Source organism: Embiotoca jacksoni, unplaced genomic scaffold, assembly GCF_022577435.1.
Source record: "Embiotoca jacksoni isolate LCO1_2020_lvr unplaced genomic scaffold, fEmbJac1.0.p SCAF_8, whole genome shotgun sequence".
In the NCBI taxonomy this organism is placed as follows: domain Eukaryota; kingdom Metazoa; phylum Chordata; class Actinopteri; family Embiotocidae; genus Embiotoca; species Embiotoca jacksoni.
The window spans coordinates 451,685-467,459 of record NW_027185436.1 but is presented as its reverse complement, the minus strand read 5'-3'; the positions used below and the strand labels follow the sequence as shown (position 1 = coordinate 467,459).

The 15,775-nt window shown below is 37.1% G+C and overlaps 1 protein-coding gene across 1 annotated transcript in view; it reads right to left on the bottom strand.

The window, feature by feature from the left end:
* The window catches only part of LOC138191569 (protein unc-13 homolog B-like), a 140,523-nt gene that overhangs the window by 98,844 nt on the left and 25,904 nt on the right, over window positions 1–15,775 (bottom strand). The window contains exons 3-8 of the mRNA XM_069138458.1: window positions 10,643–10,742; window positions 7,416–7,533; window positions 5,739–5,862; window positions 1,769–1,827; window positions 716–776; window positions 326–361 (exon numbers count right to left, since the gene is read on the bottom strand). Coding sequence (XP_068994559.1) covers window positions 326–361; window positions 716–776; window positions 1,769–1,827; window positions 5,739–5,862; window positions 7,416–7,533; window positions 10,643–10,742 — 498 coding nt within the window. The remainder of the gene's footprint in view (window positions 1–325; window positions 362–715; window positions 777–1,768; window positions 1,828–5,738; window positions 5,863–7,415; window positions 7,534–10,642; window positions 10,743–15,775) is intronic.

Genomic DNA, 15,775 nt, shown 5'->3' with positions numbered 1-15,775 from the left:
TAGCTCCCTCTTGGGATAGCAGGTATACAACACAAATAGAATGAATATCAAGCTGATACTATTAGGAACAATAAGAAATATATTTAATGGAAACAAACAGTCTGATTCCAAATGACCTATTTACCATGTAAAAAAATAGGCACTCATGTTTGTATTTTAGACAGGAGGATACAAGACTATGAAATATCAATTACAATGGCAACAAAGAATGGATGTAGACCCAACATGCAAAGGTCCTTATAAAATATAAGACAAAGTGCAGTCTTGTACCATGCAGAAATGGACAGAACAACAGGTCAGTGGAAAAAAACAACCACATACGTACTCTGCTGGTCACTCCATCCAAAATAACTCCAATTGCCTGGTGGCATGGAGGCAAGTTTCCAAAGAAGAAAAGTAAAGTTCATTACTGAAGAATCAAACCAGTAACTCTAACTAGGGATGGCCATCTAAGTATGTAACATGGTACATACACCCAAATCTAGTAAACTTGATGGCAGTAATAACCAGTATGAGATGGATTAGAAAGAGGTGAAGCAATAGGATGAAGTCACACAAATACAATGACTACGCTAATTTCATATTTACACAACAAAACCAAAGAAAACCTATTTTCAAGTAAAAAATTATACTCAACAGGCCCATCAACAGTGGCCAGTACATCCAAAAACCAAGCTTTTTTTTTCAAATTTCAAATTTATATTTTTATACTTACAGCATTGGGATGGCACAGGCGCCATTTTTCTTCTCTGGACCTTTTCCTGTGATGGATACTGCTGTGAGAGACAAAAGAAAAGACAAAAGAAGGAGAAAATATTAAGAGCTCAGAGAATAAAAATCATTTAATAATATCGTAATACATTTCAGTACAGTATTCACAAATCCGCTGCTATAATAACCACCATTTGCCTTAAGAGGGCAGCAGAGACCAAATAAATTGCCACACCACCAAGAGATAGATAGATAGATAGATAGATAGATAGATAGATAGATAGATAGATAGATAGATAGATAGATAGATAGATAGATAGATAGATAGATAGATAGATAGATAGATAGATAGATAGATACGACTTTAATAATCCCACAGTGGGGAAATGTAGTCGTCACAGCTGCATAGAAACACAGTTAGGAAAAAAAATGTAATAACAAAAAATTACAAATACATATACAATAAAATAAGATAGATTTCAAAAAAAAAAAAAAAAAAAAAAAAAAAAAACTATGAATAAATACAAGCACACAAACTATATACAGAAAAAATAAATAAATATAGCTTAGGATGAAAGAAAGTGTCAGGTGCTATGAAATGAAATACAGTGCAATGTTAGTTTTGGCTGGTGTTGACAGTTGTCAGAACAAACAACCTGCAAACATAAACATATGTAGTTCAAATTTTGTTTTTGAATTTTGCAAAAGTACACAAAATCCAAGTTACCTGATAACACATTTGTAAACACATACAGTTATAAAAAAAAAAAAAATTAAATCGTATTTTTCATTATAGTATAAACATGGATTATATCATAAAAATTTCGGAGATTTCAGAAGCATGCTTGCCCCCACAGAAGCTGCAGTTTTACATGACCGAGAATGAATTCCTATGTAGTGTATGCTTGCCAAAAATTGCACACACACACACACACACACACACACACACACACACACACACAAATTTCTCTCTGTCTCTATCTCTCTTTCTGAGATTTACAACGTATTAACAGGAAATTAACATGTCACTCAAGGTCACCTTAGATCACATAATTACCTCGTCGTGTATCTGGTCCGGTTCACTAGTCCAACACTGAGCCTCATTTTCTGGTATATCTGGACATGTGGGGGAGAGGAAATACATTATATACAATATATATAAGTGAAGAATATTAAGAATGATGGAAAAACATGATGGAGCAAGTGTGTGTGTGTGTGCCTGTGCGTGTGCGTGTGTGCGTGTGCGTGTGCTGTGTGTGTTAAATAGCTGATGAGGAGGTTTTTTCTTTTGGGGGCCCAGAAATATAATTAACAACCAGCATAGTGGCTTAAGAGATCCTCCCAAAAGCCAATGTATTAAAAGAAGAGGGAGTAGAAGGAGACAAAAACAAAAACAGCAATGAGGGAATATTTGAAAGCATGGCTACAGCTGCCATGTAGTAAAGTTGTATGCAAGCATATTTCCACACATATCATGGCATTGTTGCAATGACTTTTTGTATTGTAAGTAGTGTATACATGTATAAAGCTGAAGTACACTTCTAAAATATGTATTTATAGTTTATGAATCTAAAGTTTAAAGTTTACCAAATGGATATCTATACTGTATTGGGCATTTCTTGGAGACTTACATTTAATTTGTAATATGGTATTCATTAAATATACATTTATTAGCACTTAAAGTTGACTTGAAAGGTAAAGATGCATTAAATATTAAAATATTCAAGCATATACGGATATTCTCTAAAAGAATGTACTAATGCTACTAATGTATTAATAATTGGCTTACAGTATGAGTTTAAAGTTTCAAATCTAAACTTAATTTGTGTCTCAAGTGTTTAAAATGATACTAACAGTGGACATTCACATTTAGCATTGTGGGTTATACTGAACCAGACAGCTGGAAAATCATATTATATTCTAAATAGTGTAGGATATTACTATACCTGTATGTTGGTATGGAGTCAGTTAGCTGTGGGCTACAAATTGCTCAATTACAAGTATCTTGAATTAGCTCTTTACAATCTCTGTTTGCAATTTACCCATGAATGTACAATACCACTATCACTGAATTACTTTAAGTTCTGGAGTTACAAACATAATTTATAAACTGATTTTTAACATTTATTTTGATAGACAACAGAGATAATGACATCTTGGGACCGTGTCCCTGAATCAAAAAATATGTCTTGTCTTTGTGATCAGATGTGAAGTATGAATTTTGAAGCCAACTTCAGCAATGGAGCCTTGGGAATTTTGATGTACCTCATTTGTCTCCATGAGCTGTGTTTCAACAACTGTTGCAGTTGAAACTGAGTATGTTGATAAGTGTACAAGAAGTAACTTTTGGTTTGGTTCTTTGGCATGGACCCTTCAACTTTTGCCACCCCACCCCCCAAGTGGAGTGTACCCAGGATTATACTATAAAAGGGTTTGTGTAAAGGTTTTTGCATGTTTCAGGATGACTCGTCATGGTAAGTGATGAGCCAAAAAAAATGCAATTCAGTATTGATTAGGACTTGTTTGGACTTAATGTTATTAATTGGATGTCACCGACTTTGTTAAAAAGGACTTGTCAAAGTTGCTAAAAAAAGGGAAACTATTATCTTATCTCCATCTTCAGACCCTGCCCTTTTTGTCAAGATGAGTAACAGCAGCATAAAACAGTGCCATCCTGACATCAGTTGACTGTTGATAATAAGACTTTCAGGCAGTGAAATGGGAAGGGCAATGGCAGCTCAAGAAGAGACACTTCAGACAACTCAGATAGGAAACAGATTGTTCCAAATAAAATGTCTTTATTTAGATTATTATGCATCAGATATTTAAAGAATAAAGAGTGCTGCAGAATATTTATGAGTAAAAGGTTACCATGAAGAAACCGATCAGAAAAACTTCATGAACCCCAATAATACTTCTACAAGCTCTGATTATATGAGGGGTTCCACAGGAAACCCATGGGTTAAAACATGTCAATGCGCCATGAGCTTAAGTAAACTATGACTAGTGAAGTCAGAAAAGCAAATTGAAATAGATTTTATGCCAAAAACAAGACGATTTGTTGTTTCTTGTTTGGAATCTAATCTTTTGATACAAGGACAAATTTAATATTCTTATGTCTTCCCAACCTGCGGCCCCATTTATAACCGCCGCGTACGCACAAAATGGGGCCTGAAAGAGGTGTACGCCGCTTCCCATGCAAAAGTTGGGATTTATATAAACAAACTTGTAAGCAAACTCTGACCCATCCCTACACATGTTTTGGAGACGGGGGAAATTGGTGACACAGACAGTGAAGTGGTGAATTGAAGCCAGATTGTAAAAATATAATTTGACAGGCCTTATTTTACATATAACAAAGCCTTTCCCACATTTAATTTCACTTTATATAACATGTTATATAAGTCACTATATCTTCAACATACAAACCAACAATGTCGTTTTTGCTTGTGACCTGTAACTCTTGAATAAGCAACTTTCAATGCGCCAGTGATATTAGCAAATCTAAATTTAAATCTAATTCTGCTCAGTATTTTGTGCGCAGTGTTTCACTATATATGTTCTACCAAAGTGCAGAGCAGAGGGCTGGACGACTCTCATGGTCAGTCATGGAGCTCTGTAGCTGATGTAGTGCAGGATGACGCTGGGATGTGACAGTTCTGGAAAGTCTGACGGAAATAGATCTATTTTACCCGATATTAAGCCTGAACATACTGAGACCTTTTCACTGAGGTATCATGGCAAACTTATCATCATCCCTTGTAAAAATCAGAGATAACATTAAATAGCATTAGGCTAAAGAACTGCCGAACAGAGATCTTCTCATATTCTGCACATAGTTTTATGTTTGTTGTGTGTGTAAAAGAGAGCGCAGCCTAGAGACACTGCGGTTATGCTGCTATTACTGCAGTGGCTACGTGTTGCCATACATTGCATTTTCTTTTCTTTTTGACCCAACAGCTGTGACCACTGAACTGCATGTGCTTTGTATCCTGCACCTCATCCACAAGGACCTCGATTTCTGTGTTGTCAAAATTCCATTTATGGCTTTTCACTCCGTTGTTGACTCGATTAACCAAAGAATCACTGACTCACATGGCTAAATTTATATGCATTAACCTTCATAATGTGCTTGGCATTGGCCATTCATAGTTATATATAGGCGTGTAAGAAGGGGGCTAAATGACTAAACCACGTAATCACATTTCCACAAGGATTGCCATTGATGAAGACATTCCATGCAGATGTGCGTGCGCATGGTTATATAAATTAGAATATTTTTTGGGGCATGTCATTTTCAGCTTTTGTGCACACATACACTTTTAATATGGATCCTACGCAATGTAATAAACGATGCCCCTGGTTTTAACCAGCTAAGCTATCTGTAAATGATTTAGTTCACTCATGGAGTTTTCTATTTATTAATTTTTGTTTCATGTTTACTCATTTAATTTGTATTTACTTATGACTTTACAAATTTTACAATTCTGAATTTTAAAATGAGTGCAAATAAGATAACTATATTAGCCAAATGTACTGCGATTTTGTTATGTTTAATGATACAATTCATATTTCCTCACGTAGTTAAGGCGGCACTGTCTGATTTGCATTTACTATTGTAAAGTAATAAATTTTGATTGTAAAGTATTGCTCATAATACAATTTTATTGTTAGTAAAAAAAATACTGACCTGTAACACAAATACAAACAAATAGCTATTACAAATATTTATTCATACTCATTCAAAGTTTTATCAGACAAGAACTGCAACACTGAACTAGTACTTAATTTTGTTGGTATTTCAAAAGATGATTTTGTTATGATACAGAATGATATTTTGTTTTGTGAACCATCAGTTGAAGAGTTAGACCATCATTCAGCCAAGGATGCTGCAGTATTAGGTTTTTTTACCTGCAACAACTCTCAACCAGAGAAATATTAGACAAGAGTAAAGACGCCAGCATCAAAATCATCATGCTGCCAAACCTGTTGTGACGAAATGTGTGTTTTTATACATATAAACATACCAAAGGGCAACTCAAATCGGGTATCCAGTTGAACGTGGTGTGGAGTTGGGTTGGTGGTACCGCAGATCTCATCTTCTCTCATTAACACTTCAGAGTCTAAAAGCATCCACTCTCCTGGTCCGTCCTTAAAAGAAATGCATGGAGACAGAAGATAGGTAGAGAAAGAAACATAGAGAAATAATGATATAAAAAGGGTATGAGGAAAGCAATGACGATAAAGGAGGATAAACTAGAAATACCACATTGCTGTTGTACGCCTCCACCAACCAGTCAAGTTGTAGTTTTCAACCTTATCTGTCTAGATATATATAGTATAATATATATAATGAAGACTGAAGGAATAGTTGTGTTCATATGCGCAGCCAATAAAGCTGATTGACAGTAGATAAAGCCCAAAATATCGATGAGACTGCAAAGAAGCTTCAAATTAAAAAAAACTTGGGTTTTCACACACATTATTTTATTCTTTTATACATTTGTGTAAAATTGTGTCATAATTAGTGTATGAATTCTTGAGATATAGCCAGAAACATGTTTGTTGAGGTCAGAGTGACCTTGGACCTTCCCCTTTGACCCCTGCCTGCCATGTCATCAGGTCAATAACATTTGAGAAATAACATGTCAATGCCATTGTCAAGTTTGAAGAAGTTTCTTGAAGGCGTTGAGATATCGCATTCATATGAAAGGTACCAATGGGAGATTGCACTGAGCTTGACCTCTGACCCCCAAAATCTATTAAATTCATCGTTCAATCCAAGTTTGCCAAATTTGAATTCCCTCAAGTTGATAATGCCTTTGAGAGAATGGGACGGATGGCTGTTACAGACATGAGGACACCGGACCTTGACCTCCAAAAATGTAACAGTTTATCCTTGGGACCATTTGAAAGTTTGTTCCGAATTTGAAGAAATCCCATCAAGCCTATCTTAAGATATTGCATTCATGAGAATAAGACAGATGGATGGATGGACAGTCAACCCAAAATCAAAATCATAATCATAATCCAGTTATGGCTATCATCATTGCAAATGAATAATAAAAAAAAAGAAAGAAAGGATGATACAAAACATTTGCTCATTGAGAAGATAAGAAAGAGAGGCACAACACTGCCAGTTCAGACAACAATAGAATAGGGATAAACATTTTTTTGATCTTCAACTTGGTTGAAGCCTTATTATTTAAGCCTGCATTATTAATGACAACATAAGTGCAGCTGCCTCTTCTAAAATGCTTCAGAAAAAGTAATGAGGTATTTGAGCATGATCAGCCTGGTTTGCAGTTCGCTAAAATAATTTGACAACAGCTTATAACTGGCAACCTATAGGAGAGTTTATTAGGATAGGTGTCAGGTAAAGAGAGGAGATTGATCAGTAAGCAATGTTTGGATGAGATGAGTGTGTGTTTGTTTTGATTGAAGTTGAAAGCTAAAGCTGCCTAAGCAGCAGTAATTATATGTAAAATCACTCCTTTTTTTCATTTTAGCATCTATCTGAGTACAACGACAACAGCTTTGCGCTTTAGGAAGTATTGAAGCAGAGAAAAAAATGTGTCACAATAACCTCTTCCACCCTGCCAGCCATATCTAATGATGCAGCAAGGTGACATAAACTTGAAGCCACTTGGTATTCATGAGTGTGTGGGAAAAAAGAATGAAAAGGCGTGCTTAAACAGGGTTACCTCATCAGAATGTCGAATGGTGTTTAGAGGTATCAGTGATGTACCGATCAAAGTGTCCCAGATCAAACCTTTGTTCCATAGTTCCACCACCAGACCTGACTCCAGGTGATTGATCTCACTGTAGCAATACACAAACACACATTATATGCAGAGTCAAAGTTCAAAACATGACATTAAAATTCCAAAACTGTTTTGTCGCTTCAGCAATGATATTAATTACCATCCATTCTAACTATCCACTTTGTTTGTAGTGTAGTTTTTTTTTAATGTTTACTATTGTGATGCATCACCTCTTCTTTTTACAACAATCTATGAAGGTTGGTGAACTGATGAGACCAGTTGCTGTTTTGAAAGTGAAATGTGTCCCATTCCTGTCTGACAAAGGATTTCAGCTGCTTAACAGTTCGAAGTTACCTATATATTTTAAATAAAAACGATTAAAAGGTCTCAGTTTCAACATTTGATATGTTGTCTTTGTTCTATTTTCAATGAACATGGATTTAAATGATTTGCAAATACATGTAATGTAATCCTGTTTTTATTTACTTTTTACACAGCCTTCTAACTTTTGGGGAAATGACATTGTATTAATGATAATCATGATATCTTTGTTGATGTTTCATTTGGGTACAAATGTGAGTTCCTTGGGAATTCAAATACGGAAGCAATGTGGTATTTTGGGTGAGGCTTGCACCTGAAGAACCTAGAGTTAACAACTGAAGTCCACTTAAGATGATATCATCTCTCAGAAAGAAGCCTTATGGTATATTTGCTGACATAAAAATTTGTTTTTTCAATAGGTTGCATTTTAGTGGCTTTAATTTAACTGTAGATTTGTAGATTTATTACTTGTTGATACTTCCCCAGTTACATTGATTAATCTTTTTCTGAGAAACTTGTTGTTTCGTCCACTTTTAAATATCAAAATGTCTAATTTTAACATCTCTGATACACACTGATTTAAAAATATAAAACATAGAAATTGGGTTTTTGTTACTCTAAAACAATTAGTATTTATGATACAACAGCACACAAATACAAAAGTTAAATTTGGTCCATAATTTTCTTGTGTTGTCATACACATCCGCGTTTCACTCTGGCATTAATCCGAGGAAAATGCAGTACTTTCACCTCTCATGAGGTGCCAGTCTTATCGTAAGTGAGGCTGAGGGATGAAAATTTTCAAACAATTCTTAAGAGAAGACAGCAGCCATCCTCTCTCTTCTCCTCATCTACATATTCACATTCACAGTTCTATTTATATTTATATCGCCTCAGTTTGGTTGTCAGTCATGTCTGATAACACTTAACAGCTGGGATGATGGAGAGAAGAGGGTGGGAGTGGGCGAGTGGGAGATGCTTTAAGAAAGTGTGTGCGACCTTGTAGCTTCTTGACACACACTGAAGTCAGTCAATGGAGCACAAGCTACATCAAAATGACAATGTTCCTATAGCATGATTACCTTCCACAAAATGCCAAAGGGAGTGCAACATTGCCAGTCCATTACTGAAAGACCAACAAATGTAGCACACACCCAACTGAAAAAGTTACTATACATCTTTCAGACTCATATGCTGCGCCTGCATCCTCTGAAGGTGAACTTAGTGTGTGGAATAGGAGGGCCTGCTGTCCCAGCACACTACTGCCACCAAATAGGGAAAGAGAGTAATCAGACAATAGAAAACACCTGTGCTAATTACCTCTCTCTCTGGCACTGTTTCCTCAACCACTGCCACATTTCTCCCTGCCATAGCTGGTACACAAACCATGCCCCATTGCTACAGGGTACCTTGGGGAGCCACATGGGAAGTCACTGGTAAAATATAATTGTTAACATACCGTATTTTTCGGACCATAAGGCGCACTTAAAATCCTTAAATTTTCTCAAAAATTGATAGAGCGCCTTATAATCCAGCGCGCCTTATGTATCGTTACTTGTTGTGCTTATTGATCGATTTTATGTGGTACAATGTGCTCAAAAATCTGTCGAAATGTGTAAGTACGACTTTGTTAAGCAACGAAGCCCCTCCGCTCAATGGATATTCGGAGCATTACGGTACGCTGTGTCACTACCTGATCGGCCCCGTAACAGGAATGTAATGTCTAAACTAAAAGTGCATTCATGTAAGGCAGCCCGCACCCGGAGTTTGATTTACCGGACTGTGTTGTTTTGCTTAATGCGCCTTATAATCCGGTGCGGTTTATGTGTGAACATAGACACGTTCATTTACAGTGCGCCTTATAATCCGGTGCGCCTTATAGTCTGAAAAATACGGTATTTCTGTGAGGAAAGCGTTACACAAGTAAGAATACTGAATTTCCAACTTATGAATCAGTGCATACAATCACAATCACAAGTTATCAATCAAATTGACTCAACATGTTTCATTAATATGTTCTGCTTCTTTGACATTGTATAAAATACCTCAAAGCATGCGTAACACTCAACACCCCTATCCGTGCTTCTCCTGCAAGCTTTCCCCCAGAGAGAGAAACAACAATGTTGGCAACCAGTACACTCTGTAAGAATGGCAACATTGGCTGAAAGGGGTAGAAAAACCCTTCCTGGTGTGGCAAGACCACAACAACCTAGAGTACAACCAATCTGTTAAAAGATGGAACACCCTATTGGGCCCTATTTTTCAATCATTTCAACACTGTTCTTTCCAATTGTCCTGGTCTCTCCCAGGTCATTCATTGGGCGCACACCAATCAGGTAGGTTGCCCACCAACAGTCACCAGTTTGTCTCTTAGTTCTGGAAGGCATTTTGCTCCCTGCTTGGTGCCACTGTCAGCATCTCCTCTGGATCCCACTCAATTCAATGGACAAACAGAAAAGCTCAACCAGGAGCTGGAGACTGTGCTCCACTGCCTGACTGCTTAGAATCCATCTTCCTGGAGTAAACAATTAATTTCGAGTTTTGAAGACTTACATGCCAGAGCAAAGGCACCACGGTGCTTGGCAAAGTTTAAACCCATGGAAGAACATGTCAGTGGATGGCAAAATATGAAAATCACCAGTATTGCAAAGATTAGAAATCTAGCTGCAGAAGCAAGGAAAATACTCAAATTAGTTTAAATAAATTCGTCAGATCATTGTGTTGTCATAATATAATGACAGCAGAAAAAAAATATTGTTTGACTCTTCATTGAAAATTCACAATAACAGAAGTTGATACAGTAAATAGAAATATATAAGTAAGAGCAGCAGCAGGGTGATACTCACAACATGAAGTCTTGTTCCCAACATGGCTGGTCCCCACGGACCGTGATAGTTGTACTCTTCACATTCTGCACCTTTAAGGTCACATAGGCGTTGAATTTGTCTGGAATAGAGAAGGAAGTTGTTAAGTCGAATGCCTTGAATCACCAAAGATTAGTCTGTTATATTACAGAATGTACACACAAAGTGCCATGATGTTGCAGAGTAACACCCCAAGGGCCTCAAAATGAGGGACTCAAAATGACTAATAAGTAAGTAAAGTTAATATGTATAGCACCTTTCACAGATATACAAGTGTGCTTCACTTCACTAAAACAGCCCTCAAACAGCATGATTTTGAACAGTAAAAATAACAGTTAAAATCACAACAACAAATAAATAAGCCAGTAAAAGGTAATAAATAATAGATACTAAGTAAATAAAGCCTGTCTGAATAAAAACATTTACATCTGTCTCTTAAAAATGTTGCAGTCGAGAGATTGCAGTGACAACGAGAGGGTATTAAGGTACAACAGTTTGAAAAGCTCGGTCACCTCAGGTTCAAGGGACGAGTGCTTTAGAGGTTAGCAACAATATTTTAAAATGAAAGCAGAACTTGATTGGAAGCCAGCGAGGTGAGGATAGAGTTAGAGTGATGTGTGATTTATTGTCATGCCCAGTTAAAAGGCGAGCAATTGCATTTTGGGCGGTTGGGGGACGTTTCAAAGAGGTTTGACCTAAACAGCTAAAACAAATCATTACAGAAGTATAAACAAGAAGAAATTATATAGTAATATAATCAACTCCTTCACCTTTGTCACAATATTTCCTAATTTTGCTGTTTTTTTAATTGGAAAAAATACAGGAGCTTATGTGTGACTGACATGATTGTCAAAAGAAAGTGACTGATCAAAAATGTTTCTCAGCGTATCTTTAGTACAAGCCCTTAACAACCCCATGTACTGATGGATATTATGAAAAACATTTTCAGGAGCGATTATAAGGGCTTCTGTCTTGCATTACATTGCATTTAACTGAAGTTGATTTTCAGTCATCCAAGCCTCAATGGCATTCAAGTAGTCATTTATAATGGGCAATTAGTTGCTTTAATCATGTTTAAAAGATTCCATAAATGAAATAATAAAAAATAATAATAGTAATAAAAAAATATATATATAGCTGGTGAAGTGAAACACCTTCTTGGTTTGACATCTGCTGCCTGCTTACTTTGCACTAAAAAAAAAAAAGGGAGGCACGGTGGTGCAGTGCTTAGCATTGTCGCCTCGCAGCAAAAAGGTTCCGGGTTCGAATCCGGTCCTTGGCCTTTCTATGAAGGAGGAAGATTTGCTCTCATGTTGCTAACTTTGTCCATCAAGCATTTTAGGAACTTATTGCAGTCACTGAGACAATGGTGTTTATGTTGTCAAAGAACAGTTTTCAGTTTCCTTTGTTTGTTGCAATAAGGTTCTAAACCTTTCAAAACGCTATAAGATTCAGATGATGGACCTCCAATTTGGTGTCTTTCCATAAGCACTCAGTTCTTCTGCATGTACGCCTAAAACTGCAGTTTGATTCAATAATCCAGGGTGATGGTTTGAAAGGGGAGGTCTGATTGGATTTAAAAGAAGCATTAGTAGTGGAGCATTGTTCATTGAATGATTGGAGTTTTCTGCTGTCCTCTAGTTGATGATGTGCAATCAAGACGTGTTTATGGGGCAGCCTATGCAAATTACAGGAAACATTAAAAACAACACACTTGTGTGACAAGAAAATCTTTCAAGCAACAATTTTTAGTAGTCATGCCATGTGAGAATGCTAAGTCCAGAGTGTGCAACGCTATGTGTGTGGGCCCAAAACCATGTTGGGTAAAGTTAAAAGAGTCTGTGATATAAATAAATTCAGATGAGGCCTTAGGGTTGGACTCATCAACGTGGATATTAAAATTACCAATAATACAAAATTTGTCCAACTTTATAACCAAAAATAAAAAGTCAAATAAAATCTGACAGTAAAGGGCCAGGTGGAGGGTAAATTAAGTTCTTTTTTAAAGGTTTTACCCGGCCAACTTTGGTCATATTAAGTTCCAAATATGGGAAGGTGTCAATGGTGACCATCCAACAGTCAAGATGGTTTCTAGAAATTACTGCAAGACCTCCAGCATGACCAGTCTCTGCGTGCTGATGTAGCTACAGTCTGTGAGACGAATATTTCCTATTCCCCTGCCAGGTTTCTGTGAGGAACAGAAAATGCTAATTTTGAATTGTAATACACACTTGTAATACAAATTCTTGCTTGGCTTAAACTTACCTGCGTGTCGTGTATCCTTGAAATTCTAATAAAAATGAATACAACTTCTTTAACTGAACAAAAAATAGGACATTTCAATGCAGACAAATAATATCTCTCTCATCTCAATGTCTGTTATTAAATGATTTTATAATTGATCATCACATTGATTGAGGTGATTGAGATTGCTGATGCTGTGCTAGCTTGCATGTTTCTTCTTTCCCTCCTGTCTTAGCCTGCTGTCTGCACTGCTGCCCTGCTGCCATTCGCTGATCCTTGGGTCCTACTTGCCTGACTGCTGCAGCTGTGGCCTCAACGCCAGCTCTTTCCCCCTGAAGGGCGTGAGGGTGGGTTTTTGTGAAAAGCAGGGCTGAATCAGAGAGACCCTTGGGGGGATCATAAGCTGCATCTGAAACCTCAGCCTTCCGAGCATCACCCAAGCCTGACAGGTTTAACCATAGAGTCCTTTCAACAGGGATTGGCAGCCCCATCACCCAACTAGAGCCCAGGGAGGAGCCCATGATGTGATCATTCACTAGACATTTTTCATCCCAGATGGCTGGATTGGATGTCCCTTAGTCCAGCTACTTGCCCCTGTCCTTCCGCATCAAAGCCTGATATGCAGACAGCAATGTTTGACATTTGTGGTGGAAATTCTTCACCGGCGCCTAACTGGCTTGTGCCCTATCCACCACTCGCAGTCGTCATAATCAAAAAGAGTCTTTGGAGTCTGATGCAATAGGTTTATTAAAAGATCAAAGGTCTCAACAGACCGTGTGAACTCATGAGAGCAACTAAAGTCAAATTATTAAGCACGGCCTTATAAACTGTTTAGGTCTTACTGTTTCTATTATTTGCTTTCCTCATGAAGGCACATGCCATCAAATGTCTATCATGGGTCATACTTACTTAACACGTTTATCATAAATTCTGTGCATTACAACGCATCTTTCATGAATCCTATTCACTATAATAAAAATTGCACGCTTCTGCTCATCAGCTGCTGTTTCCTGTGTAGCAACACAATGAGTATTGTCAGTTTCTTGTCAGTTTTGACCCACTGGCATCACGATGACTTTATGACTGACACATAACCCATCACTTTGTAGTGAAATATGCTAAATCAACACTCCTATTAACTAAGCATTAAAATTTATATTAAATTAAATCTTGAGTATAAAGATATTCGTGAGTATATACGTTGCCTTCTGCGTCATTGAGGTGCTGTGTATATAGCCTACTTCAGGAAATTGTAACTTTTGTTCTGAATCAATTTGGACACGATATTTACAGCAGTTAAGGTCCAATTTGGTTTCTGGCTGCCTCAATATCTACCACTCTCTGCTGTTCCATGATTTCATCATCATGACAATAAACTCAAATTTAGCAGAAAAGGTTTTGCTCTTTAAATTAGCTCTCAAAGATTTTGAGCAGTGATACTGGGAAAACGTGCAGCTTAGATTAATCGGTGATTTTAAATTGCCCGTAGGTGTAAATGTGAAGGTGCATGTCTGTTTCTGTCTGTCTTTCTTTGGTGCTGCTGTGATGGACTACCGACCTGTCCAGGGTGTACCCCGCCTTTGCTCAAAGTAAGCTGAGATACGCTCCTGCTCCCCTGTGAGTGGGTATAGATGATGGATGGACACTGGCAAAACCCCTCTGACATCCCTGAACATTATACCTCAGTAAAGCCAACAGTCTTAAAAAGCTTAGTACACACACTGACAGATTGTCATTTCCCATTGGCCTGTGGGGAGTCAACTGTGAACAGTCAACTTGACTAACGACAAGAAGCAGAAGCAGACCTATAGCAGACCTGTCAGAATCCAGGAACCAGGTGTAACAGTGCACAAGGGTAAATGTGCTAAAATGACATCATCTCCTGGCGATGCATAAAGCAGTAAGCATCTACCTGCATCTTTCCAGATGACCGTTAGAGAAGTCTTCCAGTGATGGTCAGAGGAAAAGGAAAGTTGGAGCAGAGAGGGAGACAATACAAAAAAATAAAGACCCACAAACAAAGCTAAATGCTGCAAAATATGCAACAGATTTGCCAGTTGGGTACCAGATCAGTCAAAAACTGTGGCTAAAACCATGCTGCATGTGTGGGTTAAGTGTTTTGATATTTTTGATATGCTTTCTGCTTGAATATAAAGATAACCATTTAAACATTTGAGCCAACTCTAAGTCTCAATCTCTAAAAAGGTGAGCTAATTGTTTTGTGTGCCCAATGTAGGCTACAATTTGTATGCAATTTGATGCGATGGTTTATTCCAGTGTGCTACTTTGAGTACAATTTGAGAGTAGCCTAATTGTACTTTACTTGAGTATTTCCATTTGACGCAATTTTATACTTAAACTCCTCTAATTTTCAGAGGGAAACGATGTACTTCCTCTACATTTATTTGACAGCTCTCGTTTGTTTTCAGATGAAAATTTGACACAATTGATAATATGGTGAGTTTTTAAAATAACAACACATAATAAAAGATTGAACCACTGGTTTTCAACTTTTTGGTTCCTGACATCTTATAAAAAAAATTGTGTGTAGCTGGGGACACATTTCAACTTGTTGATACAGCTCCACAAAATTGTGATTTCTCCCTCTAAACTTCTTGTATGGTTTAATTTCAATAAATGTTTAAATAACCCAATATCTCATAAAAATCTAAGATTAGACAAAAAAATCTACAAACTGAAAAAAGATTTGTGTATCTGATTCTTTCCTCTTTCAGTAATCATCTTAAGACCCCTGCAATTTATCTGGTGTCCTGTATATAAAACCAGTGTTTTACTTACTTTTACTTACATTAAGGATCTCAATACTTAATTGAGGACTGGTGAAGTCCTAATGAGTTTTTGAGGGTGCAC